This window comes from Rhamphochromis sp. 'chilingali' (assembly GCF_963969265.1).
Source record: "Rhamphochromis sp. 'chilingali' genome assembly, chromosome: 5".
NCBI lineage: Eukaryota > Metazoa > Chordata > Actinopteri > Cichliformes > Cichlidae > Rhamphochromis > Rhamphochromis sp. 'chilingali'.
Window position 1 is genome coordinate 18,099,270 of NC_137932.1, and position 25,752 is coordinate 18,125,021.

The 25,752-nt window shown below is 39.5% G+C and overlaps 1 protein-coding gene across 1 annotated transcript in view; it reads right to left on the minus strand.

Annotated features, from left to right (window-relative positions):
* Nucleotides 1–25,752, minus strand: part of syne2a (spectrin repeat containing, nuclear envelope 2a) — an 87,624-nt gene that overhangs the window by 43,239 nt on the left and 18,633 nt on the right. The window contains exons 36-65 of the mRNA XM_080882802.1: nucleotides 25,588–25,689; nucleotides 24,711–24,914; nucleotides 24,405–24,610; nucleotides 23,087–23,194; nucleotides 22,007–22,304; nucleotides 21,340–21,518; nucleotides 20,591–20,906; nucleotides 18,674–18,838; nucleotides 18,148–18,486; nucleotides 17,907–18,043; nucleotides 17,350–17,479; nucleotides 15,442–15,612; nucleotides 13,547–15,352; nucleotides 10,667–10,837; nucleotides 9,643–9,798; nucleotides 9,297–9,538; nucleotides 7,173–9,210; nucleotides 6,735–7,069; nucleotides 6,506–6,650; nucleotides 6,083–6,283; nucleotides 5,629–5,873; nucleotides 5,397–5,547; nucleotides 4,838–4,981; nucleotides 4,604–4,732; nucleotides 3,424–3,606; nucleotides 3,143–3,280; nucleotides 2,350–2,535; nucleotides 2,002–2,124; nucleotides 1,220–1,402; nucleotides 857–958 (exon numbers count right to left, since the gene is read on the minus strand). Of these exons, the coding sequence (XP_080738928.1) occupies nucleotides 857–958; nucleotides 1,220–1,402; nucleotides 2,002–2,124; nucleotides 2,350–2,535; nucleotides 3,143–3,280; nucleotides 3,424–3,606; nucleotides 4,604–4,732; nucleotides 4,838–4,981; nucleotides 5,397–5,547; nucleotides 5,629–5,873; nucleotides 6,083–6,283; nucleotides 6,506–6,650; nucleotides 6,735–7,069; nucleotides 7,173–9,210; nucleotides 9,297–9,538; nucleotides 9,643–9,798; nucleotides 10,667–10,837; nucleotides 13,547–15,352; nucleotides 15,442–15,612; nucleotides 17,350–17,479; nucleotides 17,907–18,043; nucleotides 18,148–18,486; nucleotides 18,674–18,838; nucleotides 20,591–20,906; nucleotides 21,340–21,518; nucleotides 22,007–22,304; nucleotides 23,087–23,194; nucleotides 24,405–24,610; nucleotides 24,711–24,914; nucleotides 25,588–25,689 (9,033 nt within the window). The remainder of the gene's footprint in view (nucleotides 1–856; nucleotides 959–1,219; nucleotides 1,403–2,001; nucleotides 2,125–2,349; nucleotides 2,536–3,142; nucleotides 3,281–3,423; nucleotides 3,607–4,603; nucleotides 4,733–4,837; nucleotides 4,982–5,396; nucleotides 5,548–5,628; nucleotides 5,874–6,082; nucleotides 6,284–6,505; nucleotides 6,651–6,734; nucleotides 7,070–7,172; nucleotides 9,211–9,296; nucleotides 9,539–9,642; nucleotides 9,799–10,666; nucleotides 10,838–13,546; nucleotides 15,353–15,441; nucleotides 15,613–17,349; nucleotides 17,480–17,906; nucleotides 18,044–18,147; nucleotides 18,487–18,673; nucleotides 18,839–20,590; nucleotides 20,907–21,339; nucleotides 21,519–22,006; nucleotides 22,305–23,086; nucleotides 23,195–24,404; nucleotides 24,611–24,710; nucleotides 24,915–25,587; nucleotides 25,690–25,752) is intronic.

Genomic DNA, 25,752 nt, shown 5'->3' on the forward strand with positions numbered 1-25,752 from the left:
TCTTTTAACTGGAACAAAAAAGTCTGAGCACATTACCCCAATTTTAATTTCACTCCACGGGCTACCTGTACATTTTAGGATTGTTTTTAAAATTCTCTTATTTGCGTTTAAATCTCTCGGAGCTACTACAACCATATACACCTGCCCGTTCCCTTAGGTCCGCCAATCAGCAGCTCCTTAAGGTACCGAAAACTAAGTATAAATTTAAAGGTGATCGTGCTTTTGCTGTAGTTGCTCCAAAGTTGTGGAATGATCTACCCTTGCATGTTAGGCAGGCCTCTTCTCTTTCTGAATTTAAAAGTCTTCTTAAAACATATTTATTCGCTGAAGTCTTTGGCATTGATTAGAGGGGTTGACTCAATTTGTTTTAACATGTTTCAATTTATTTTAGTTTTTAGTTATTTATTTTATTTTAACTTATCTCATTTTAATTTTCTTTACTTATGCTATTAGCATGTACAGCACTTTGTGAACTCTGGTTTTATGTTAAAGTGCTTTATAAATAAAGGTGGTATGGTATTTTTTTCTCACACAGGATTCTAACAGCAAGGTTCATCTAATCCCAGATAATAGAGTGAAGCGAGTGAATGGGGGATAGTCACTGCACTTGAATGATTCACCAGTTCTACCGGGTTTCTGAGCTCAAAGAACACTTTTAAATTTTGGCAATAAGAAGAAATCTTCTACATTGTGATTTGTTTTTCCTCTCCCAAAACAATTTGATCAAAAGCTGCTGAGAACTGCAAGCACAAAATGATTAGAAGAAGGTTTACTTCAATCACGACAGCAAAGAGCAAAGACCACACAAGTGTTATTTGATTTGTTTAGCTGGTTTAGTTATTTAGCTAAATGTTACCTGGACTAGATGTGTGTCCAGCTGTTGCATTTGTCCAGGAGTATGAGAGCCTGTTGTGATTGCAAGAATCGCACTTGTTTCTTCCTCTTCTCTGATCTTGTTCTAGGTTAGTCAAAGAGATGAGAACATTTAAGAAAGAATGGAAGCGGTGACAGAGGCTCATAAAAAAACAAATCCACTGTGTTGAAACAAGGATCCAGTTGGCGACAAGAATGAGTGTTGCTTCATACAGTAGTGCAACATTAAAGTATATCAGCAAAGTAAGGACAGCATCATAAGCACCTTTTGTTGGACCATTTTTTCTTTTATAGCAGAACAAAATCTTTATTTTTGCCTGTGTGCTAGGATTCAGACATGCTGTACCTCGAGCAGAGAGGCTTGTTGCTGTGTGAGATGTTCCAGCTCCTCGAGTGACTGCAGGAGCAGCCTGGCTTTGGAGTAGACTTGAAGTCCTTCTTCTGCTCTTTGTGGGATGTGAAGCTCTCCTTTGCATTTTTCTAGATCTTCTAACATCCTCTGCATTGAGCACAAATTATCTTGGATCACCTGAAACACGTGTAAACTGTTAGTTTGACATTTTCCCCCATATATATGAGAGAGATAGCAGATAGGTTTAAGCATTCATCTATGCCACTGCCACTTCTTTACATTTACAAACATTTGTAGCTTAAACTGCTTTATATTTCACTGTATACATATTTACATGTTTCTAGTAAAGATTGAAAGAAATGCGCTGCATTTGTTTCTAAACTTCTTATTGAGAAATCTTCTGGTTGTCCTACGTGTTTTTATAACCACAGATCAATTTATACTCCAGTAGGTCTATTTTGTCTTCAAAAATCATCAAAGTGGACAAACTGCTTTTATTAACTGTGCTTCATACAAATGAACCAAGATGGTAAAATCAGACACACCCTTTAAATGAGTTGATCCAGGAACACTGAGCAGTGTAAATACAAGTGTTTTAATTACACCGATGTCATCTTTTATGTTGTATTTCATTCAATTTATTTCCTTGTAAATTGCTCTCAGTGCCATTCAGTTTAGTAATAACAGTAATATTACTATTATTATACCGGTACTACTGCGACCACACTAAACTATTTAAAAAATAAATAAATCACTATCTAATTGCATTGCTGTACCTGTCTGTTGTGCAAATGTTCTGTCAGGGACATATTGGAGTCGTCCATGGAGGATAAAATTGTTCTGATTTTCAGCACATTTTTCTCCACAGTCTTAAGTTCAGCTTCCATGTCCTCCACCACCTGAAATGAAAATTGTCTTAGACATTTAGCTTTGTATGAACACTGTTGTATATGCCCACCATTATAACTAATGTTTATGACACTTTCTGCTGTCTGTACTGTAAATGCTTGCAATCTTCAAAAATCCAGCTACAATGCAAGTACAGAAATTCCACTCAATGTGCCCCAAACTGGAACACTTGATATCGCTAACAACCCAAAAGTCTGAAGTGTTAACATTCTTACTACAACAGCCTGCAAAAGCTGCTCCAGTGGCTCGAGGATGCTGCCTTGCATTTTGAGGACTTGTTGTTCGTTTTGCTCCAGCCTCTCCTCCTGGGCACTGATGTCACACACCGCAGAGATTTCACCCAGCACCAACCTGAAATCCTGCAGGTTCCCCCTGATCATCTCAGAGTCATCCAGGACCAGCTGTAGATCAGAAATTTAAATCTCATTTAAATTTAACAAGAAACATTTGTTAAAGGGAACCCCTTAGGTTTGTTTTTTAGATCAAAATGTTTATTCTTGGACTCTACTCGGGTAGCTTTGCATGAGTCACAGTTCAAAAATGATCTTTATTATCCTAAACTTCACCTTGGTACAGTACCTCAGTTTATCCAATGTCAAAGTCAAATTAAAGTTGTTTCCCACACCTTTAACATAATAAACATAGTAGATTGTATAGTTTTCTGATTTGCTTTACTTACTTTACTTTTATTTGATTTTAATGTTATGTTGATATTTTATGACTTGTATATGCTGTTTCATTGCCATTGTGAGGCAGTTTGTAAAGTTAATTTTGAGACATATAAGAAATATATACTATATTATTATACTATTATAGTACTTATACTACACTATAATATTGTTTGTGACCATGGAATGGCAATGCATTTTAATACAGGCCTAAATACAGAGGTTTACTGGAGGATACAATCTATGGATACATGTAGGAAAAAATGAAACTATAAAGACATGAAGATTACATAAAACAGATATAAACAAAAGAATTAAGTTAGCGTGCTTCTTCACTGACCTGCAGGGACTTTGCATGATTGTGGAGGCTTTTTGCTGTTGTGAATGAGCAGGGAGCACTGAGCCATGACTGGGCCTCACCTAACCAGCGGGTGGCGCTGTGCAGAATATCTTCTAACTCCTGAAGACACTTTGGGATCTAACATAAAAGACGATATATGGAAAATGAAGCATTCAGTCAAATGGAGTGGTAAGCTAAAATAAATTAAGCATATGTAGCCTACAAATGATTTGTATTTAATATATTTATATTGGTGAGCAGCAATAGTAGGGGCACTAGACCTTGCTGAGAAAGGTTGTACGCTGCTCAACCATCTGTGCTGCATCTTGGTAGAGCTGCTGGGGTTGTGTGAGCTGGTCAATAAGAAGCTGGGCTTGATCCGGCTGCTCTTCTGCAAGATCCTGCACCTCGCTCTCCAGGAGCATCAAGCTGCTGTGCCAGGCATCCAGCTCATCCCACACATGCTGAAGAACAAGACGGTAATGTGGATTAGCATTAGTTCTTAGGAATTTGTAGCTGTTTCATTTGGCTTGAATAAAATTGACAAACAGCTTGTGGAGGTCACTCAAAGTGGCTGGAAGTTGAAGAAAATCTGACTTTATCTTAGTCAGCTATACAACTTGTAACTTTTCAAATGAGATCTGAAGTTAAATAGTTACTCAAATTATAGCATACTTTATAAGTAAAGATAATAATGATAATAAGTAAAGAGCTGTGAATTCAAAGTTGAATTTCACAGTAAAAGACTGGTTCATCAGGTTCATTGCAACAACAAAACTCCCAAACGCAAACTAAACAACATGTATGCTGTGCAGTACAGTGAGGTGTGCCTGTAACTTTATATAGGAGAAACCAAAACAGCTACTGCACAAATATATGGCACAACACAGAAGAGGCACTTCAAAAAGACAAGACTCAGCTCTACAACTACACTTAATGGGTAAAGGTCACACTTTCGAGGATCCCAAAGACAGATAGTTTGAAAGAGGAGTAAAGGAACGACTATCACTGAACAGAGATGCAATGCAATCCTTAGATCCCTTCCCAGATGCTTCCCCACCCACTCACAACAGGTCACAAAAAAAGGTAGGGGAAGGTCTCACAGTGGTAATGATCCACATTTTTGTGAGTGAGAAGTGATGCATCTTTATAAATTTAAAGAAGTCTGGTTGGCTTTTTTTCAGACTGCTACTACTGATCTGGATGACTGAGAACCTACAAAAATACTATAAATGAAAGTGAGCGAGATCACTTTCTCTTCTTTCTTTGCCTCTGCACTAATTTGAATAATTTCAGCTGAGAAGCTTTTGCATAATCTCACTGACAGATGGACACACAAACAGTCAGCACTGAAAATACAGAAAGTTTAAAAAGTTGTTAACAAGACATAATTAAACAGTGGGTTTATTTATTTTTCATACGTGGACACACAAGCAAACAGAAAACAAGGAATACACACACCTTCAGGACATTCTGAGCTTCACTGACTGTTGGACTTCTCTGCTCCAGTAATGCTTTCACCTTCTCCATGCCAGAACCCAACTCCAGCACTCTGCTAGCCAGCTTCTTAACGAGGCTGTTCTCTATGAGCTGTGTGACACATACACAAACACATTTGCACCAACGGACTTTAGCTTAAGATCATTTATCTGTCAGTAACAGATCTCAACAGTTTGAAATCAATTTTCTTGTCACCTTCTCTTCTGCTCTCTGCAGAGACATCTGGAGATCCTGTATTTGCTTGCCTATATCCACAGGAACCTCTGTGTATCGGCTCTGCACACTGTCTGTGATGCACTTAAGCTTGGTCTTCTGGGAAGACAACTCCTTTCTAAGCTCCTGTCAGTGTGGAAAGGACAAAAAATACAGGAATCAGACAGAGACTGGGAGTGTGGGTCAGACATTTAATACTCTACTCCCTCTACTCTACTGCACCCCTGATTTTTTACAAATGAGAGGACCTGGACAGAAGAGTACCTAAAAAAAACAGTTTAAATTGTGTAATTTGCAACTTGACTGTTATATAGCTTGAATTTCTCACTATAATGTGAACAACTTCAAATCTAACACTCATAAGAAAGTAATATTTCATCATTTATGAATAATGACAATAATAAAGTTGGACATGTTAAACACTTAAAGATGATTACTTGTTATTACATGCATATAAGAAGCCATATTATTGTTGTTTTTTAATATCTCTCTCTATAAAATCTCAAATACCAAGTTTCAAACATTAAAAGACGAAGCCCACCTGTCTTTCGCTTGGATTCAAACATGCTTCCAGTGCCGGAAGAATGAGAAACACGTGTTTCTGAATCTGTCCCATCTCTTCTTGAACTTGTCGTCTTTCTCTCTCCTCGGCCTGGGCTGCAGCTACAACCAGCAGGTTTCGTTCTTTTAAGCTGTGGGCAAAAAAGTATCTTCTCAGCATACTCGACATAAATAAATAATCACTTTCTAAATGTATATTAAAGAAGTCCCACCTCCTGACATTATCTTGGATCTTCACCAGCTTTTTGCCAATAGGCCCTGGGGAACTTGATAAGCTCAGGGCGTGCTCCAGTCGATGCTCCAGGGAGGCCAGGTCCTGCTGCTCCTGCTCCAAACCTGTCTGAAGGATCTCAGCCAGGGCGAGAAGCTCCTGTGGATCCTCTCCAGTGAAGTTCACAGTGGTGGGGTCTCGAACCTCCGCCTGAAGTCTGGCTAAAAAGCTGCAGCACTGCTCCATCTAAGAAAATCAAATTGAAGCATCAATATCTATGGATCACGTCTCTGTCTTTTTAATCAGAAAACAGTAAAAGTCATTTCACATACTAAGTTCTGGTTAGTGAAAAGCAAAAGTTTCAAAAGAGGTAAAAAATATTAATTCAGTTTTAATTTGCCATTTATTTGTTTTTTTTTTAATGTACGAAAGGCTTTATTGAGATTTAAACTTACGCTTGCAGTAATGTCTTTCCACTCCTCTCCTCTCTGCTCTATGCGTACCATCAGGAGGCCAACATCACAAAGTAATGACAACCAGTGCCTCCAGAGGGCACCAACCTCACCATCCTTTCCAACCCCACAACCCTGCATTGGACAAACAGCTCTCAGGTCGTCTATCCTCCCAGCAAGACCGTGAAGATCTTCCATCAGAAGCTTGAAAATGTAATGAAAGTTAAAATTTAAAATCATGAAAGTCAAACAGATAATGAAATATTTTAAGTAGCCAAAGTCAGCTAGACTAGCACTGTCTTTCTTAAAGCATTTTTGCAAGCATGGCTAAACAGTTAACAATTCTATGCTGTCAAAGTGATTAAATGCCAGGTTCAAACAGATACAATACGTAGAGATAATGACATAAAGCTGACTCTAACCTACCTGAGCTCTTCTTTGTTGGGCAACACATTTGTCATATGATGTCACATGTTCTGCAGCACATTCTGAAAGCCTTTCCTCAAACTGTGAAAGATGTTGACAAATGTCTTTGTGGCACTTTTGGTGACTTTGCTGTCTCAATTCACACCTATGAGAACAAGAAATGTGAAGAAAATACATAAGACGCAAAGGTACAGAGATTTACATTTAGAAATTGAGAACAGCCAAGTACCTTTGCAAGGTCTCAAGCCTGAGCTGCGCCTGGGCCTCCAGTATGGCGCTTCCAACCATTAGCTGGCTGAGGATGTTGATGTGGAGCTGCTCGGTCTTTGGGAAGGAAAGGCAGGGTTCACGAGGTACCCGTTCAACAAGGTGGCAAATATGAGCGTGAAAACCTTTTTCAAGAGTTTCTAAAGCCTCTTGGGTCTGTCTTTGTTCCTCAGCACAATCCAAAAACCCTCCAGTAGCTGACAAGAATGTTGCCTCAGCATTGTGTAGGAAGCCTATTGCTCCTTGAGCAGCCCAGTGATAATCTTTCAAGGAATCTCTAGCTTGTGATAGCATGACCTGTTGAACAGATGTTACACAATAAAGAAGAGTTTTTGAAAACACCCAAACATGAACCCAAAATATGAACTATATATGAAATATCTAAATAATTTAAGCTTACCATCTGCGAGTGACATTCTTGCATGACTGAATCTCGAAGTGAATATAGTTCCTTGTAGTTCCTCAGGTCAGTTTTTTCTTTCTGTCCCAGATTTTCCAAAACTCGCATCCCAGACTCCATACTTCGCCAAATGACCCAGTATCGTTGTAGTGCAATATCTATGGCTGTTTCTTCTGGACTGACTGGTTCAGTTCCTTCCAGCTCGACTCTTGTGCTTTCTAAGAGTTCTATATAAGCAGGAAGCTCTGAGTCAAACTGTAAACCTAGCAGGAGCTGAGCTTCTAGGTTTTTGATATCATCTGTGCCAAGAGTCTCCCAAGACTCCAAAGTATCAACTATATGATGAATCCTTTCCCTCTCTAAATGAAGAACAGATGGGTGCAACTCCTGAGCTATAACCTCCAGTTGATCTGTTGCTTCTTGACTTTGTGTTTTGACTAAAGGAATCTCAACGAGGACTGTTTGGCATAGTTTAAACCTCTCATCCACACCGAGTGCTTTGTTTTTGGCATTCTGGATTTGCTCTTTGACAATATCTTTAGATTCCTCCATTTGTGTCTTTAGGTGCAGAAACTTTTCTTGTTCAAAGGCACTTATGCTAAGAGCTTTGAACTGGTCTTCCAGTTCCCCGATAAAACACAGAACAGAGCTTCGCTTGGGCTCCAGGCAATGCTGAAGCTCCTGGATTTGACATTGATGCTCCATTAGCATGTGTTTCCATTGTGCAATCACTGAAAGGGTTTCTTGGGTCAAAGGGATCTTCAGCTGCTCTAGATCAGCAGAAATTTGCTTTAAACTAGCCTGAATGGAAGATAACTCTTCATCTGAAGTAGTGCACTCATGAATCAGCTCCTTTAATTCCCAGCTGGTGGCTTTCTCATGAGCTAGCAATCCATCTAATTCTGTCCAAAGGCCTGAAAGTCTGTTGACAAGATAGCGGCTCTCTGCTGGACTCAACCCTATGGCTATTTTCCTGCAACTTTCTGACATCACTTCCACCAGTTCTAGCTGGCTCTCTATATCCACTGTGGCTAATTCATGACTTTTCAGGTCGTTCTCTAGCTTTTTGAGGTCCACTTTTGAAATATTCTCAATGTGAGCGCAGGGGTTTCTTTTAGCATGCGTTTCTGCTAACCAGGCATCCATGCTAGCAAGCTCGCATAACAGTTTCTCTCTCTGTTTAAGATCTTTTTCCATGGTGTCAAGAACAAGATCCAAACTGTCAGCAATAGCTTCATAAAGGTCTTCTACTGTCCTCAACACTTGGTCACTTTCTTCATTTTCCATATTAGAGGCCAAGTCTTTCATCTCGTCAACTTGTACTCTCATCTTGGACTGTCTAGATAAAATATCAGCCTGAAATTTCCTCATTTCGACAATCTGAATACGAGCCTCCTCTGGGAAAAGAGCTAACTTTTTCCCAATAGAGATATGATTTTCTGCCTGCTTAGCCCATACAATCAAGTCTCGTAGCTGTTTGTTGATCTTAGTTGGAGAACTGTCACCACAGCTAAGTGTGACAGAATCAAGTTTCTTTTTGGTGACCCCGAGCAAGGAAGCCAATTCCTGAAGACTATGCTCGATTTCATCTTTCTCCTTCTGACCTAGAGAAAAATTGTTGAGAGCATCTGACTGGGACTGTAAATGTATGTAAAGCTGGTTATATAGTTTTAGGTCTGTGGTCAGACAAACACATCCCAAGGCACTTTTGCTGTTAAGGTTTTGACAGTCGGATTTCTGGAGAGCTTCGAGTTTGGCTTTTAGCTGTTCGGCTTCTTTCAAAAGAAGGGAGGATTGACAGGTGGAGTTGGAGGCATGCCGCATAGCTCTTTTGATACTTCCTTTTAGAAGCCGCCATTCTTCCTGAACATTTCCAAGCTGACCAAGAAGAGCACCTGAACTTTCAGTGTCACTCAAGTGCACTGACAACTGTCTACTTAAGCGTAGCAAACCTTCCATCATAGCTTTCTTGTGTTCCATTGTTTGCAGGAGCACATGAAGCTTTTCAGCCTGTAGTGCACTGCTTCCCAAAGAGTGTCTAACGAAATCCAGAACAAAAAAACAACAATTAGTTAACAGTATCAAATGCCAAGTGCACAAAATCCAGCTCACAAGTTTACTCACAAGCTTGTTTTTTCCTCCTCAGCGGCTATAACCTCCAGAAAAGCTCTGGTGAGCTTCATCTGCTTGTGGTACTGTTTGACCTGCTCCAGTTGTGCTGCTTTGACCTGCACTGTGGCAGAAGCATCTAGCAGTGCTGCGCTCCATTGGCCTGCAGCACTGTTTAAGGCACTTGGTTCACAAGCCTTAGAGGCACCTGAGTTTTTTAAAGTAGCAACTTGTTCCTGCACAGTGCGCTGGTACTCCTGCAGTACACAGATGAGACATTTATAGATATTTGTGCATTTTTTAATTTTAACAAATCTGCATATTCTTGCAAGAAAGACGTAAATACAACTAGAGTGTATACCTTTGCTTCCTCCAGTTGTTTGGTCATAGCTATGACACTGAGTTGGGCTGGTTGATATCGACATGCGAGAATCTTTTGAACAGTTCGTACCAACTGAATCTGTTGTTCACCAGGAGAAGACTTCAGATACCAGTTTAAATCTATATGTGGTGTTCTCTAAAAAAAAAAGAGCAATACAAGAGTTAGACACAAAAAATATTATGTTACAGAAAGTAATGTAAGTGAAAAAATAATATAAAATAGCTACATTTAAGTAATCCAGAATTGTTTACCACATTATACAGCTGGGAAAAATGGACTGAAGAATTATGTTTAAAAAACCATGTACTGAAAGGACATAGCTGTAATAACAGATAGGGCAGTGAAACCAAGAAAACCAAGAAACTGTGTATATATTGTAAAGACAGCAAATACAAACATTCAATATAAATTATCATAGCGATCTAGTTTAGTCTGGTTGGTTTACACTGTTATAACATTTATAACTTTTACCAGGGATCTTTGTGATTAATTATCATTGTCAATTTATAAACTATTTCAGCTTTCCGTGAACAAACACTCAAACTAGGATGATGGAAGCTAAAAAAAAATCCAACAGCTGTATATTGTGTGCAATTAGACTTCCTAACTACAAACAGGAAATCATTGTATCTCATAGATACTTCCTGTCAGTAGCATCAAGGGAACCCACAGGCATCAATCAAAACACTGCCTTTCTTATCTGCTCACTGTCCCATGCACTTGCTATTTTTAGACACATGCATCTGTACTGAAAATCACACAGAAAAAGTAAAAAATATATAGATGCATGTTATATTTCCATGCTATCTTGCTATGTATTATTTGCTAATGCAGATTTATGAGATTTATGACATAAATATAAACAGTAAAGCTCACTTAACTTTAATTCCCTCAGTCCGAATGTTTTGTTCTGACTTTTACAAGTAACATTTATTAAATGTTCAGCACAGCAAGCCTACAGTAATGCAGTATATTATTATAATTAAAACTGGTTGATACTCACATTTATTATGTTACTTCTTTCCACCACATTCTGGATATCAGAAAAAATATCCTGCATGGTGTGCTTTTCTTTTCCAGAGTTTGCCGGTCCACCTGGTATCTCTTTAGAACCCAGATCAGCTGGTGAACCCGGGGCCGTCCTCTCAGGCTCCATGCTCTCTGGGATCTGACGCTGAAGACACAGAAGACAGGGGTGGTGTCACATTTTAGCTTTCTTCTTCCCACATGTTTGTCTGTGCATAATGACAGAACTTCCTGTTCTCTCCCTGCTCCACCAGTGCTAAATATTATTACGTTTGACGGTAGCCCGGCGAGTCGGTACAGTTAACACAAGAATGTGCCTGAGAAATAAGCAGTCTGCCCTGGGGGACAAGGGCTCCTTTTATGCTCTCCTGCTAACTTCTTTTAGGAAATAAATGATTTGTTATAGCTTGCCTAGACAAGAAAACAAACACTAAAACAAGGCATGGGATGCTAGGTTACAAACAGGGAGGTGCTTTTTTAAAATATCTTGGACATGACTAAGGTGTATACCACCAGGAGGGTGGAGCTGAACGATGATATGAAAACATCCTGCACGTTTTATGTTTCTAGCACAATACAAAAGATAATTTTTTACACTCAAACACAAGCTTGCCTGAATGGCAAAATGTTATAATAACATTAATGTTCTTCAATGAAATGGTGCACAACCGGCAATGAGTGGTTGTAAATGTTTTGTGTATGACTTTATCAGTCTCTTGCATCATTTCAGAGGAATTCTACTCCACTCTCCTTTACAGCACTGCCTCAATTTCATTGAGGTTTCCATCCATTCATTTCTGCACAGTTCTCTTTAGGTCTTTTTGTTGTAGATTGGCTGCTGTGCTTGGGATCACTGTCCCGTTGCATAGGGCAGTTGTGGCCAAGCTTTAGCTGTTAGGCAGATGGCCTCATATTTGGCTCTAGAATACTTTTATTTACCAAAGATTTCACAGTTGAGTGAAAGAATGCAAGGTGCCCGGGTCCTTTGGCCCAAATCATCAGCCCTCCAATGTTGTGCTTGACAAATGATATGAGTTATTTGACAAATAACTGGTATGTGGTGCTTTGCATTATAGCCAAACATCTTTTGGTCTCATTAATCCAAAGGACATTGTTCCAGAAGTCTTGTGGTTTGTTCACATGCAGCTTTATAAACTTAAACTTTATAAACTCCTGGCATCATTTCCAAACAGGCCATACTTGTTTAGTCGTTTTTCTAATGTTATGTGATGAAATGTAACATGGTAAATAGACTGGTTCTTATGTAGCGCTTTTCTATTCTACCTGAGCACTTTACACAACATGTCTCATTCACACAAGCACTTTTTTCTATGCTTAAGTCTCTGCCTGATATTTAAACTCCAACGAATGCATCAGAGAACAACCTGGATTTAGTGTCTTGCCCTAGGATGTTAGCCATGCAAACTGGAGAAGTCAGGGATTAATCCACCAACTGTTAAGTAAGTATTAAGTATTACATGGTGTGACCTTTGATTGAATTTGCTGGTCCACTCTTGAGAAGTTGTTGCTACAGTTGCTACAGTACATTGTGTTAACACACACCTGAATGCTCCAGATGAGCAAAGTGCCCAAAACTTCTGCTTTTATAGCAGAGGTCACACTTGCTGGTGACCAGTTAATCAAGTGCATCCAATTATAAATAAACAACGTGGCTTTTATTTGTCCTTTTAATTTATGTGAAAACATTACGTGTGTGCTGAGTTTTCACAGAATTGCAGTCCTGTGAAAGTTATGACAAGGTCAGATGGTCAATGTGCTTGTGTAATAATCTGGGAACTTTGTAACTGACTGTTCTATTAAAAATGCTTTAATTATGCCGATAATGAAAACATCGAGTTGTCTTAAAAATATGATTCCAAGCCTGGTGTCAGTTTCATTTACACCTTTTTTCATCCTCTTGTCTGTCGTATCTAATGTCTTATCTTCTTTTGGAGCTGCTGCAAGCAGGGCACAGGCATGCAGCTGATATCACAAGAAAATCCCAAAAATCTTGTGGAGGCTTGCAAATGTGTGTACTTGCATGCTGCATAACTTTAGTTTGTGTAAAACACAGTGACAGCCAGTTTATTCGTTTCACTGTGAATTTCCCATAAAGAAGTTTGAAGGGATTTGAGCAAAATGGTGGCATTTGAATGGAAAGTGTGAAAAGAAAAAATGTATTTAAAGAACACAAATTCCCACTAAATTTAGGACAAACTTTTTTGATAACTTCACAGTTGCAAAATGTCAGAAACACAGCTTCTCTCTCCCACACACATATTCTCTAGCGTTAAGGTAACATAGGGAAATAACAATGGTTGTTAAATGTCAAACAAGCTTCATGTAATTTTAGAAAAAAGGTACAGATGAATCACCTAGAAAGTCTGGGTTATTCATCATCAGGAAGTTCAAATGCAAATTAACACTTTTTATGGAAAGTTCCAGAGACTGTCAGCTTACAGATCACAGCATTAAGCAGCTCTGAATTTATTTACAGGTATTTACAGTCACTGACGCCTTCTAACTGCAAACAGGGGGAGTTCCAGTCTTTCCAGCCACCTGCTGGTTTACCACCTGCTATGCCAGAATTACAGCATCTAACCAAATTACCACTGATGATGATAAGTGAAAAAAAAAATTAGAAAAACATAATGGCTTTTAATGCCTGTCTGTTAGAATATATATATATATATATATATATATATATATATATATATATATATATATATATATATATATATATATATATATATATATATATATATGTCGATTGCCTAGCTTCTTAGACATATTAAGTCCGGAAAGAGCAGAACTGTGAGGAAAAATCCAGTCAGTAAAATTTTCAAATGGCACCTACCTGTTCCTGTGTTACTCCCATGTCCTCTAGTGCTGCAGGCAACTTCCCCTCATTTTTGTCTTTTGGAAGCGAAGCAATGTCTCGTTTTACTGGCAATTCTGAAACTTTACATTCTGTGCTTTCAAATTCATTTGCTTCCTCTGTGTTTTCTCCCTTTGGCACCTCCTCATATGCTGCTTCTGTGTTACATACAGTGGTATCAGGTGTCACTTGTTTCTTGCCAGAAGCAAATATATGTGTGCCATTTAAGGCCTCCCCACTTTCCACAGAATCATCCACTGTGCTCTCTGTTTGCTCCCCAGAGTCACAGAAATCTGTTGTCTCCTCTAATTTGACATCTGGAAATGTTGTTTCTGCTGTCTGTGCACCAGCATGCTGACATTCAGCAACAGCGCAACATGATTTAGAGGATTTCGACACCTTGTTAAGCTTTAAACCATGGGTTTTGTGGTTTTCTCTGCATGGTAATTTGGCACTTGAACAGTTTGCTTCTTCCAAAACTGTATTCACTAACACCGAGGGGTTTGATTCAGGACTTGTACAAGAGTTTGGGAAGATAACCTCATCTGATCCAGCACTAATTAATGTGGTAAAGTGCCCTGACTTATTCTGAGGAAATGCTCTGCTGGAAACCTCTGCAGGCCTAGCATTAGAAAACTGTGTTTCCTGTGAATATCCGAGTAAATCAGGGCTGTTGGCTTTTTCACGTTTCTGCGTGTCGAATGGCTGCGGCTCAATGTCTAACACTATGGTAAATACCTTTGCTGGGCTACTTTTGACACATTTAGAGAAATTCTCCTTTTCTTGCACATCGGCGGCTGCCTCACAAGTCTCTGATTGTGCTTCAAATGTGCACTGTTGCAATCCTTTGTCTGATTCCTGACTGTTTGACGTCATAAAGACTTCAGTTTTCATCTCTGGGAATCCTGTACCTGAATATTGTGTGTTTTTTTCATCCGAGAACCTCGCTTCCTGGGAGCATAAACCAGAATTGTCCCTTTGCTGTATGTCCTGTGGGTCCATATCCAATACAACAGTGAACACGACACCATCGTCCTTACAGTGTTTTCCCTGAGCATTTGTATTTGCCTTGAATGTCTCCAATTGTGGTTCTAGATGATTAGACACAGTATGTTCAGAGGCAGTAGTGGGGAAGTTGTCTGGCTTTGTTGGTGGTAATTCTATCAAGGATGTGACACAGTGTGCTGAATCGATTGCTTTAGTGTTGTCTGCACCTACAGCTGAGAATTCTGAGACAGCGGTGAAGGTGGTGTCACTCTGCAATGGTGTGTTTTCTTCCTGAGCTATTAAGCTTTTGTTAAGCGTAGGATGTGAGTCTGGCACTAATGCCCCTCTGTCATTTCCAGAAAGTGCCCTGAGTGCACGATTATCTTTTAACCCAAGATAAGACTTCAAGTGTAATTCTTGTGGTGTTAAGTGGCGAGATTCTAGCTGGGTCTTTAAAACATTGGGAGTTTCTGAACATGTGGCTAAGGCATCATCTTCAGTTTTTACCACGGCTGCTTGTTCTTGTTTTGTGGCATCGGCTTCCACATTTGAACCTCCTGATACTTCTGTATGAAGTTTGGTGCCTTTGGTTTGACTTTTGTTGTCATTCTGATTAGTTTCAGAGTTTTCCTGGCTGTGTGGTGCACAAGAGAAAGGCGAAGCTGTAAGACCCACTGCTGTAGTTTTATCACTTGATGCCAAATGAGGTGCTCCACTTTCATTTCTTAGACTGTCTTGTTCACTTCTGCTTGGCAAATCTTTGTTTTCCAGTTGCACATTGCCATGAACGCGAATGACCTTTGAAATAAACAATATTAAAAACAATAGTAATGTTATGGCCATAAATTCACCAAACTGTACATTTCTATGACAAGGGAGACACTCACCAGGTGTTTAGATTGGGTTTCAAGTGCAGACTGGCTTTCAGTGAGTGCACCTGAAGCATTTTTCTCCAATTCCTGTGCCACATTTGTTCCCAGGCAATTAAGTAGAAAATCTTGCTCTGAGAGTACATTATAAAGTGCTTGTTGAAGCTGCAAACCTTCATCCAGAGCTCCCTGTGACAGCACAGACAGATACACAAGCTAAAAAAAGAAGAAGGGTAAAACAGAAACCACGCACTGCAAAAACATCTGGTTTAATCAAGATTCGTATCTTATCTAACTGTAAACTCTTATTGATCCCGATTGTTTTGGTTTGAGGTCACAGTGTGCCTTTTAAGACTGCTTAACCTCACCACGGGAGATCTCACTCACTGTAATTTTGCTTCTGTGTCAACAACAAGCGACAAGTCAAGGTGTTTTTTCCACCTGAATTACTTTTGTATTTCCCAATATGCTTATCCCCTAATCCATATGACAGAAGATGTACTGATCCGGTTCAGTTATAATACACTATCATTTAAGGAGACACTTTACTGATGCTAGAGAAACGAAAGATGACATGAAATATCAATTATGACAGGTGCACTGTAAATACACAGCAGGGAGAATACAGCAGCTTCAATACAGTGGTCAAACAGCCCAACCATGTCCTGTTATATTACAGCTGTAATAAAGTGTCGGTATTGTGGGGAGATATTGCAGGGAGATTTGCTGAGATGGAGAGTGCAGACAAACTGTTCGTTTAGACAAACATAACATTTATACAGAAATATTCAAGTGTTTTTCACATTCTTCACCATGCATGACTCTCTGAATACAAGAGGGTGCATATGTGGCAAAGAAGGCGTGTTAACACATATAGGTTCTATACATATACATTTTTGACCAAGGTGATGGTCAACACTGATGTTAGATGAGAAGCCCTGGCTTGCCGTCTCTGCTCTAATTCATCGCAAACGTGTTCTATCGGGTTGAAGCCATGATTCTGTACAGGCCAGTTCTTCCATGTCAGACTTGCTCATCCATGTCTTTATGGACCATGTAGACATGTTGGAACAGGAAGGGCCCATCCCCAAACTGTTCCTACAAGGTTAGGAGCATTAAATTGCCCAAAATATCTTGGTATTCCTAAGTAGTAAGAGTTCCTTTCATTGGAACTAAGAAGCCGAGCCCAACTTCTGAAAAACAACTCCACACCACAATCCTCCGTCCACCAATCACTCTCTCCATGTCTCCACTGCTCTAGAGCCCAGTTGCGGCATGCTTTACACCACTGCATCTGACCCTTTACATTGTGCTTGGTGATGTAAGGCTGATGTAAGGATGTTCTTGAGCTAATCCAAAGGCCACATGAAGTTTAAAGGTCTTTAGGATTGACTCTGCAGAAAGCTAGCGATCTCTGCGCACTATGCAGCATCTGCTAATTTCGTTCGAGGATATTACGTGTCCTACTACTTTGTGGATGAGTTGCTGTCATTCCCAATCACTTCATCTTTGTTACACCATGAACAGATAACTGGAATATTTAGTATTGTGGAAATTTCAAGACTATACATGTTGCATTCTGTCACAGTACCATGCTGAAATTCACTGAGCTCCTGAGAGCAAACCATTCTTTTACAAATGTTTGTAGAAGCAATCCGCATGCCTTGGTGCTTGATTTTATATACCTTTAGAAGTGAATGGAACACCTGAATTCAATGATTTGGATGGGTGAGTGAATACTTTTGGCTACTCACTCAGGCATTCATTTGCAGATTTTAAAAAACAAAAGGCAGACAACAAAAGGTTTACCTGTGCATATGAACCAAAGCTTACATTTGTTTTGAAACTTTTGTTTATTAATTAATTAATTTATTTATTTATTTATTCCATGTATCAGAAAAAAATACTGAACACGCTGAGCTTTACCTGGCTATGCGTTGATGGTTCAGCTTGTACTCTTTGGCACCACTCTTGCATCTGGTTGGTGAGCTCTCTCACTCTGTTTGCAGTGTTTTCTGCAAAATCCTGCTTCTTTTGCAAAAAAACAGACCTGAGGCTGGAGCGAGACCACAAGCAGTGAATGAGCCGTACAGTATTTAGAACGAGTGCATTTTCAAAATAACCCTCATATTCCCTCACATATTCAGAGGATGTGTAAACCCTCATATATCTTCACTGCAACAATACTGATGATGAACTAAGTCATGTTCACCATCAACCCAAGTTACGTTCTGCTTCAAATAGTGCAAGTTTCGCACAAGTCTTTTCTTGTTATCTGTTGGTAGGCCACTTTAATTGTTTTCTTGATACTAAATTAATATTTTCATCTTCATTTTACTTTGAGAGCAGTCTTAAAATCCCCAGAAATTTCTAAAAGTCAAAGTTAACAAATCATTTCTCACAATTAGCACTGCATATTCAGTTGATAAGATGAATAAATACAGGAATGATTAATTATTCCATTTTAGAATGAAGTAAAGCACCTGCCAAGGTCTTCAGAAATGGCACTGACAGTCAAAATGATATCTGCAGGAAGGGCTTCCTGTGTGCTGGTCGACTCTCTGGCCCTCTGCAGGTCTTCAGCTCTTGCTGCCAGCTCTGTCAGGCTGCTATCACAGCTCTGAGAGACACACAAGTCCTTCTGTTTAAATATTGTGAGCTGTCTTTTTCCAATTTTTATTTTTCAGATATATATCAACATTTTGAAGTATATGTTCATGTTACCTGTATCATACACCACTGTTGTTTCAGCTGGCTGATATCAGGCAAAGCTTCATGGGTATTGGAAAGATTGCAGACACCTTCAGCCAGGTCTTTAAGAGCTGTCTGCACATACAAGGCTTCTTTTTTAACTCGCTGAATGCTTTCATCACTGTTCACTTGAAGCTGTGCCAGAGTCTCTCTGATTTTACTCTCTAGTGCCCTCTTGTGGTTTTGAAGGTTGCTGACTTGTTGGGTGAGACTTATTTGGGCCTCAGCTGCTAAACTAACTGTGATGGAGTCCTTGAGAGTTACAAGCTGAAGAAGATCTTTTTCAGTGCCAGTTACTTCTTGTAGCAAAACCTAAAAACAGTGACAAAAAAACCCCAAAAACAGTGACTATAGGAGAAACCCCTGATAGATGATTACATTTTTGCATATCCAACATTTCTTCAGTGTAAATTCTTTTTTAATATTGTTAAACAATGATTTTTTTTAATGTAAGAGCTTGTACACAGCTCATCTGGTCTGTTTACTTAATGCATCTCACCTCCAGAGCTGCTATGTCAGTGTTTGTTCCTGCTGAGTTTTCTTTCTGGCCTTGACAGGCTGATATCCTTTCCTGTAGGGACATCAATTTGTGGCAACAGCGCTGCAGCAAGTGGCCAAATTGTTCCTCGTTACTCGCACCTTCCTCAAGGCGGGAACACACTCCCTGTGGATGATAGAGGTAAAACAAGCCACACTCAGAAGGCTTACACACAAATAGACTGAAACACAACCCATTAACTGACCACACGTCATGCTCCAAAAGTGTTCATATCACATTATGATAAAGTGGATGAAACACAACCTGCTGCTGTATGTATTGTGACTTTAATGCCAGAGTCCTGGCCCAAAGGAAATGAGCAACCCCTGGTAACACTGTCTATCACACAAGGAAAATAAGAAATGAATGAATGATGCTAATGTACATTTAATTTATCCCTATCATGTTATATTATACTACAAGAGCATAGAATTTAAAAAAGAAAAAATAAGTAAACAAATAAAACTCTTTACTCTGAACTCTGAGAAATAAAGTTAGGTCCATAATTCGCTGCACAAAGACAGTTCTTGTAGGTGATTTTTAATCAAACAGCCAAGATTTTATTCAGACTTTCAGCTGTAGCAGCAGACGTAATATCTGAAATACATTCAAAATATTGACTTTCAGTTTTATAGCTTTCTTTTCTTTCATCTTCAAAGAGATGTCAGCACGAGTGAAGGAGGTCATTATTATGCAGAAAAACCAAAATAAACCTATTAGAGAGACAGCAAAAACTGTAGGAGCGGACAAATTAGCAAGCTGGTAAATTCTTAAAAAGAATGAATGCACTGACCAGCTCAGCCACACCAAAAGTCCTGAAACACCACGTAAGAAAACTCAAGTACATGATGACAGAATTACTGTCAACATCTTCAAATCAAGTCAACAACACAATCAAGAAGAAAGACATATCATTGTCAACCAGTAAAACCTGCCTGCATGAATGGAAATGCAGAGGGTTTACAGCAAAGGGCAAAGGACTGGTTACACTGAAGAACATCAATAGTAGGAAGACCAGATTAGACTTTGCCAGAAATCATCTAAAAGAGACAGAACAGTCCTGAAAACGATTTTTTTTGGACAGATGAATGCAAGATTAAGTTGTACCAGAGTGACACAAAGAGGAAAGTATGGAGGAGAGAAACAGCTCGTGATCTGAAGCATACCACATTATCTCTGGTCTGATGGTGAAGGGGGCGTTATAGCATGGGCTGGCAGTGGAACCAGGGCACTAGTGTTTATTGATGATGTGACTGATGATAGAAGCATTAGGATGGATTGTGAACTGTACATGAGTATACTCTCTGCTCAGATTCAGACAAATGCTGCAAAACTGATCAGACACAGTTTCACAGCGCAAATTGACAATGATCCAAAGCATACAGCAAAAGCAACAAAAGAGTTTCTCAAGGGCAAGGAATTGGATATTCTTCAATGGCCAAGTCAGCCACCTGATAAGACAGAAGGCAGAAAGACCCACAAACAAGCAACAGCTGAGAGTGGCAGCAGTAAACAGGAAGAGCATTTTATTGGAGGAAACAGCATTTGGTGAGTTCTAGACTTCAGGCGCTTCTGTTTGCTTTTCTAATTATTCTTCAGCCTCTAACACATAGAGCACTGTATATAAAATTGGCTGCAAATCCCAAATAATATGATTTTCCCCCCTGAACTTTTGGTTTTAAAGTGGAAACTCATTGATTGTTTTTATGATTTTTTTTTTAATTTAAACTCCACTGCAGTGGCAAAACTACAAACACTGTGACAAAAAATTTATCTTGTGATCTTACCACATCGTTACCACCTAACAATGTGCAAATAGTGTTAGCTCAGAGACATTGTTGAATAGACATCAGTTAACTATTATAAGTGTAATTTTACCTTTAGTTCTGCCATCAGTGCTGACCAGTGGGTGTAAAGCAGATCCCAGGAAGAATCTTTCCAGATGCTGTCTCTGGTTTGCTCAATCAGCTCATTTCTCCTCTTAGACAGGCTGCTAAGCATTAACTGCAAGGATTCAGTTTCCTCCTGCAGTTGAAGGGCAAGACGGCATCCTTGTTTACGCTCAGCTGTGCCAGGACAGGGAAATAAAGTGGGAAGCTGATCTTTTTGGCGCTGCAGCACTTCCACTTTGTGGCAAAGCTCCCTCCTTTGGTCCAGGTAAAAACAAGTGACCTCTGGATCAGCTTTTAGAGCGCTTAAGAACAATAAGAACAAGAGATTAGAACCATTTCTGACTAAAACTGGACCATGAAAATTATTTAGTTAAATCCCAGGATTTATAGCTGTTATTATGTAATGTGTAATAATTTTACTGCTTAGTTTCATTAGATATTAGATTCAGGAAAGGTCCACCTGTTTTAAACGGACTGAGTCTATTATGGTGCTTTTCTACTCTCCCTCAGCACTCGAAGCACTTTATACAACATGCCACATGACCCTTTCACACAAGCACTTTCTTCTATGCTTTTAGGTGCTTTCTAGGTAACATTCATACGCATTTATATTCTAATAGATGCATCAGAGAGCAACTTGGGGTTAGCATCTTTCCCAAGGATATTTGGCATGCAGATTGGAGGATCGAACCACCAACCTTCTGATCAGTAGATGACCCGCTCTACCTCACTCACCTGTAATACGGTTCAACTGACTGCAAAGTCTCCCGCCACTTCTCCTCTGCTCTCTGAACAGTGTCCTGAACTTCCCTCTTCAGGTCATCTTCATTCAACACCCTGTGGCACAGACCATCTCCAGTAACTCTGAGCTCTTCCAGGCGAGCCTCCCCCTCTAACTCGGCACTCAACACTGCCTGCAATGGATTTTGTAGGGTTTACAAGTCAGTATATAACCTTAGTAAAACAAAAAAGCAGTTATAAAAAATCTCCAGGATTCTGCCTGTATGACAGATACTGTCAGCTTTGAGACACACATATAGATTCCAGAAAGTTCCCTGAATCTAACATCAGCTCTGCACAGCAAATGTACACTCCTTAGTTTTGAACAAGTTGGAACAAATGTAGAGAAAAAGAAAGCACCTACATCACGCCCTCATGTGACATTACACACAACTGTAGGCACACCCACGTCACAATCACTTATATGAGAGTAAGAAGATTTGTTGTTCAATATTCCACAAGCAATCAAGCCTTTCTGTCACCTCTCCACACAGGTACTTAGCACATGCATGTATGTATGATACAGAGCATACTTTCTTATAAAATGCGCTAAATAAAATCTGTGATCTAAATGACATAGTGAAACTGAGTATCTTAGTATGTGCAGGCAACATTTTCTTACTTGAGCACAGTGAAGTTTTTGCTCTAATGGAGTCTGAATCCAGGGGCTTTCAGCAAGTGGAGAGTCTACAGCTTGTCTCAGATCACTGATCCATGATTGTGTGGACTTGAATAAAGCCTGAAACACCTCGATTTCCTCCCTCAGAGAGGAATGCGTCTCCTTACAGTCACCTTGTATTTTAATGTGTGAGTTGTTGTATCGTTCCAACAGCTTTTTACTGTTCTCCACCACCGCCAGCTGCTGAAGGTTGCTTCTTTGTAAAGATGACACAAGCTGACTGAGGAGCTCTGTCCTCACCCTGCAGAGAAATCAAAGCTGTAAATGCTAATAATGGGGTCAAATCTAATGTTTCCATGCTAGAGTCAAAGCACACTGAAGTGGTAGATACTACTGTGTGGACTTCTGTGTGTGATATTAAGCTGATAAAAAATAAAAGTGATAGTAGTTCATCAGCATTACATCATTGCATTTTTTAAATTAAAAAATTTACTCCAGCTCGAATATAAAATATATGTAAAACAAGTGCTTTTTATCTACAATATAACAGACCTTTGCGTAATTAAAACACACATGGAGTAAAGAATGAGTCACCTGACAAAACAATACACAGTTTCCAAGATTCCTGACACTTTGGTGAGCATTAGTCAAAATCACAGCACTGAACACTTGCATGTTTTTTTTAGGTTTGTTTGTCTTTACTGTCACTCTGCTATTCTCACGTTTTCACATTTCTGCCTGATATGTAGCACTGGCAGCACTGTCACTTTCCATCCTTCAAAAGTCTAAAGTAAACACATCAGCCTCCATATCTTTATTTGTAATCAGGAACCTCCAACATATTAAAATATGTGTGAATTTAAAATACATTGGAATACTTCAACAATAATATCAATACTGCTCATATGTATTGTTGTAAATAAAAAAATAAAACAGTCAGGTAAATGTTTAAAGCATATTTTCAATTATACTGCAAAGTATACATATACTATATGTTATCAGGCAGTATATACGGGCCATGAACACATACAAGTTGTTGCAAATCTACATTGAGAGTGACACACCTTCAGGAGAAAGGTTTACCTTTGTTGAAGCGCTTCTTCTTCCAGAAGACTTTGATCCTCTTCCTTTGCTGTTTTTTCCTCAGCAGCATGAAGCCACTGCTCCAGATGGTCCCTCTCTATTTGCAGCCTGAAACACACAAACAGCATAAATACGTCCCATGTGCATACCACAAACACATTAATTTGCTCAATGCTCAATGCTATACGTTCAAACGACATTACAGTGAAAAAATGGTTCTGCCACATAATTCATGACTGACTCAGGAAACCAGACGAACCTGTTTTGATGTCTTTCTTCTCTTTGGTTTAAGCACTGTGACTCTGTAAGACTTTTTCTGCTTACAGCTGTTTTACGTACAGAGTAAGAGCAAATTTGACTGGATGGTAAGTTTCAAGGATGACTCTGATGAGCGATTAATTTTTTTTGTTTTGTTTCTAAATCCCCCAAAAGATCGAACCTTAGTAATAATAGGAAAACAAACTGAGGCCAAATGATGATCATTTTATCTTCTGGTCTGAGACGTAGGTCATTGTTGGCATAATAACAGCAATAAAAAACTTCCTCTGGAAATTTTCAGGCACAAGGATTGAAAAGCAGCCAATGTCTAAAGTAAAACTTTGAAAGTCTTGAAAAGTGACTCAAGATTATTGCACAACACTGCACAAGCATGCACTGTTTTCAAAATGTTTGGCACAACAATATTACTCTTAAACAAACTTCCTAATATAATTTATTTCCTGTTTTCTTTATGACAATTCCATCCATCCATTCGCTTCCGCTTATCCTTTTCAGGATCGCGGGGGGCGCTGGAGCCTATCCCAGCTGTCATAGGGCGAGAGGCAGGGTACACCCTGGACAGGTCGCCAGTCTGTTGCAGGGCCAACACACAGGGACAGACAACCATTCGCACATTCACACCTAGTGACAATTTGGATTATCCAATTAACCTATCCCCACAAGCTGCATGTCTTTGGACCGTGGGAGGAAGCCGGAGTACCTGGAGGGAACCCACGCAAACACGGGGAGAACATGCAAACTTCACACAGAAAGACCCCGGCCTGATGTTGGAATTGAACTCAGGACCTTCTTGCTGTGCGGGAACAGTGCTAACCACCGTGCCACCGTGCTGCCCTATGACAATTCCATGATGACAAATTGTCAAGTCACCAAGCACGTGTTAGACAAAAATTCCTGCCCAGCAGCTCTCTTAAGTTTGCTTACATGCCACATTAATGAGTGGAGGCTTCAATTTCCTTTTCATTGTAGATGCATGTATCTGTACACATTACACAACACAGATGCACCGCAACACTGTTCTGTATGTGATGTCTATTACCTGTCCAGATCACGCATATTCCTCTCAGTCTGTTCTTCTACTTCAGAGAAGAGCTGATGGGTCTTTCTGACTTTTTCCTGTAGCTGGATCCCTTCCACGGATAGACTCTGTAAGCTATCTGGACCTGTAATAGAGGCCAAGACATGCACGTCCTCCAACAAGCTCTCTGCCTGCTCATCCTGGGACTGGAGCTGCTGACACAACTCCTGCAACAGATAAAAGACAATGCTAATTTGATATTATCTTGTATCTATTGGTGTGTTTTATGTGTTTTCATTATTTCATATGTCTTATTTAAGCCCTTACCTTAAGTTTTGCAAGCACGTCTGCAACATCAGGACCACAAAGAGTAAGGAGGGAGTTTTCAATCTTCTGCAGGGAGTTGAAACACTCTTCCATCCTCCCAGTGATTTGCCCTTTAGTAATCACCATCTGCTTGTAAACATCCTCAGCTTCAGAAACGAGCTCCTTCAACTGCTCTATCTTCTTCCTCATCTGGGTTCCTACCACCTTGACAAATCAAAATGAATCAGAACTGATGAGCAAAAAACCCTTTGTAATAGTGAAAATGACTAAACAACTGAAAATGTAATCTAGATTCAAGCAGGAAATAAGTTCACAATTTCAAACAAAACTTGGGACATATTTCATTCAAAGTAGATCATATGAAAACATAGAAAACACATCAAATGTTTAACTCTTTCCTGCCTGGATGCCTACTGGGGGGTAACCCTTGTTTCTCTTTTTGAAACTGAGAGTTTTCTGTCATATTTCAGGCCTGCCTCCGCAGTAAAGAGACTTGGTGTGCATCAGAGATTAGTGAGGGTTACCTCTGTCTATACAACGTTCTAAGGCTACGCTTGGAAAAATCAGGTCTTATTCTAATGGTCATCAAACCACATCTGAAAAAAAGTTGTGACAGGGCCATGTTCACCATTGTGTAGGATCCCCTCTTCTTTAACTTTTCCAACCTTCTTTTGCCCCATCACAACTTATTTTTAGATGTGTTCCTTATTTAAACATTTGATGTGTTTTCTTTGTGTGAAAAAAGATAAGGTGTTGCATTTTGTCTACATTTTACACAGTCAAATATTTCTGGAAGTGAAACAAAAAACCAAAACTACTGTGTTTGTCTTTATTTCTGTCTAAATAAAGAAAATAACACCAGAGGAACAATGCCTACCTGAAGCTCCGGAGGGGACTCTGCGCTCTGAAGCAGTGTCTGAATCTCAGTGGCTCTACGGTGGAAATGCTGTATACTTTCCTCTTGAAGCACAATCTCATTCTGGTAACAGTGCGAGTGAGGTAAACATCATTATAGTTTAACTTTGAGATCATAACATAACTG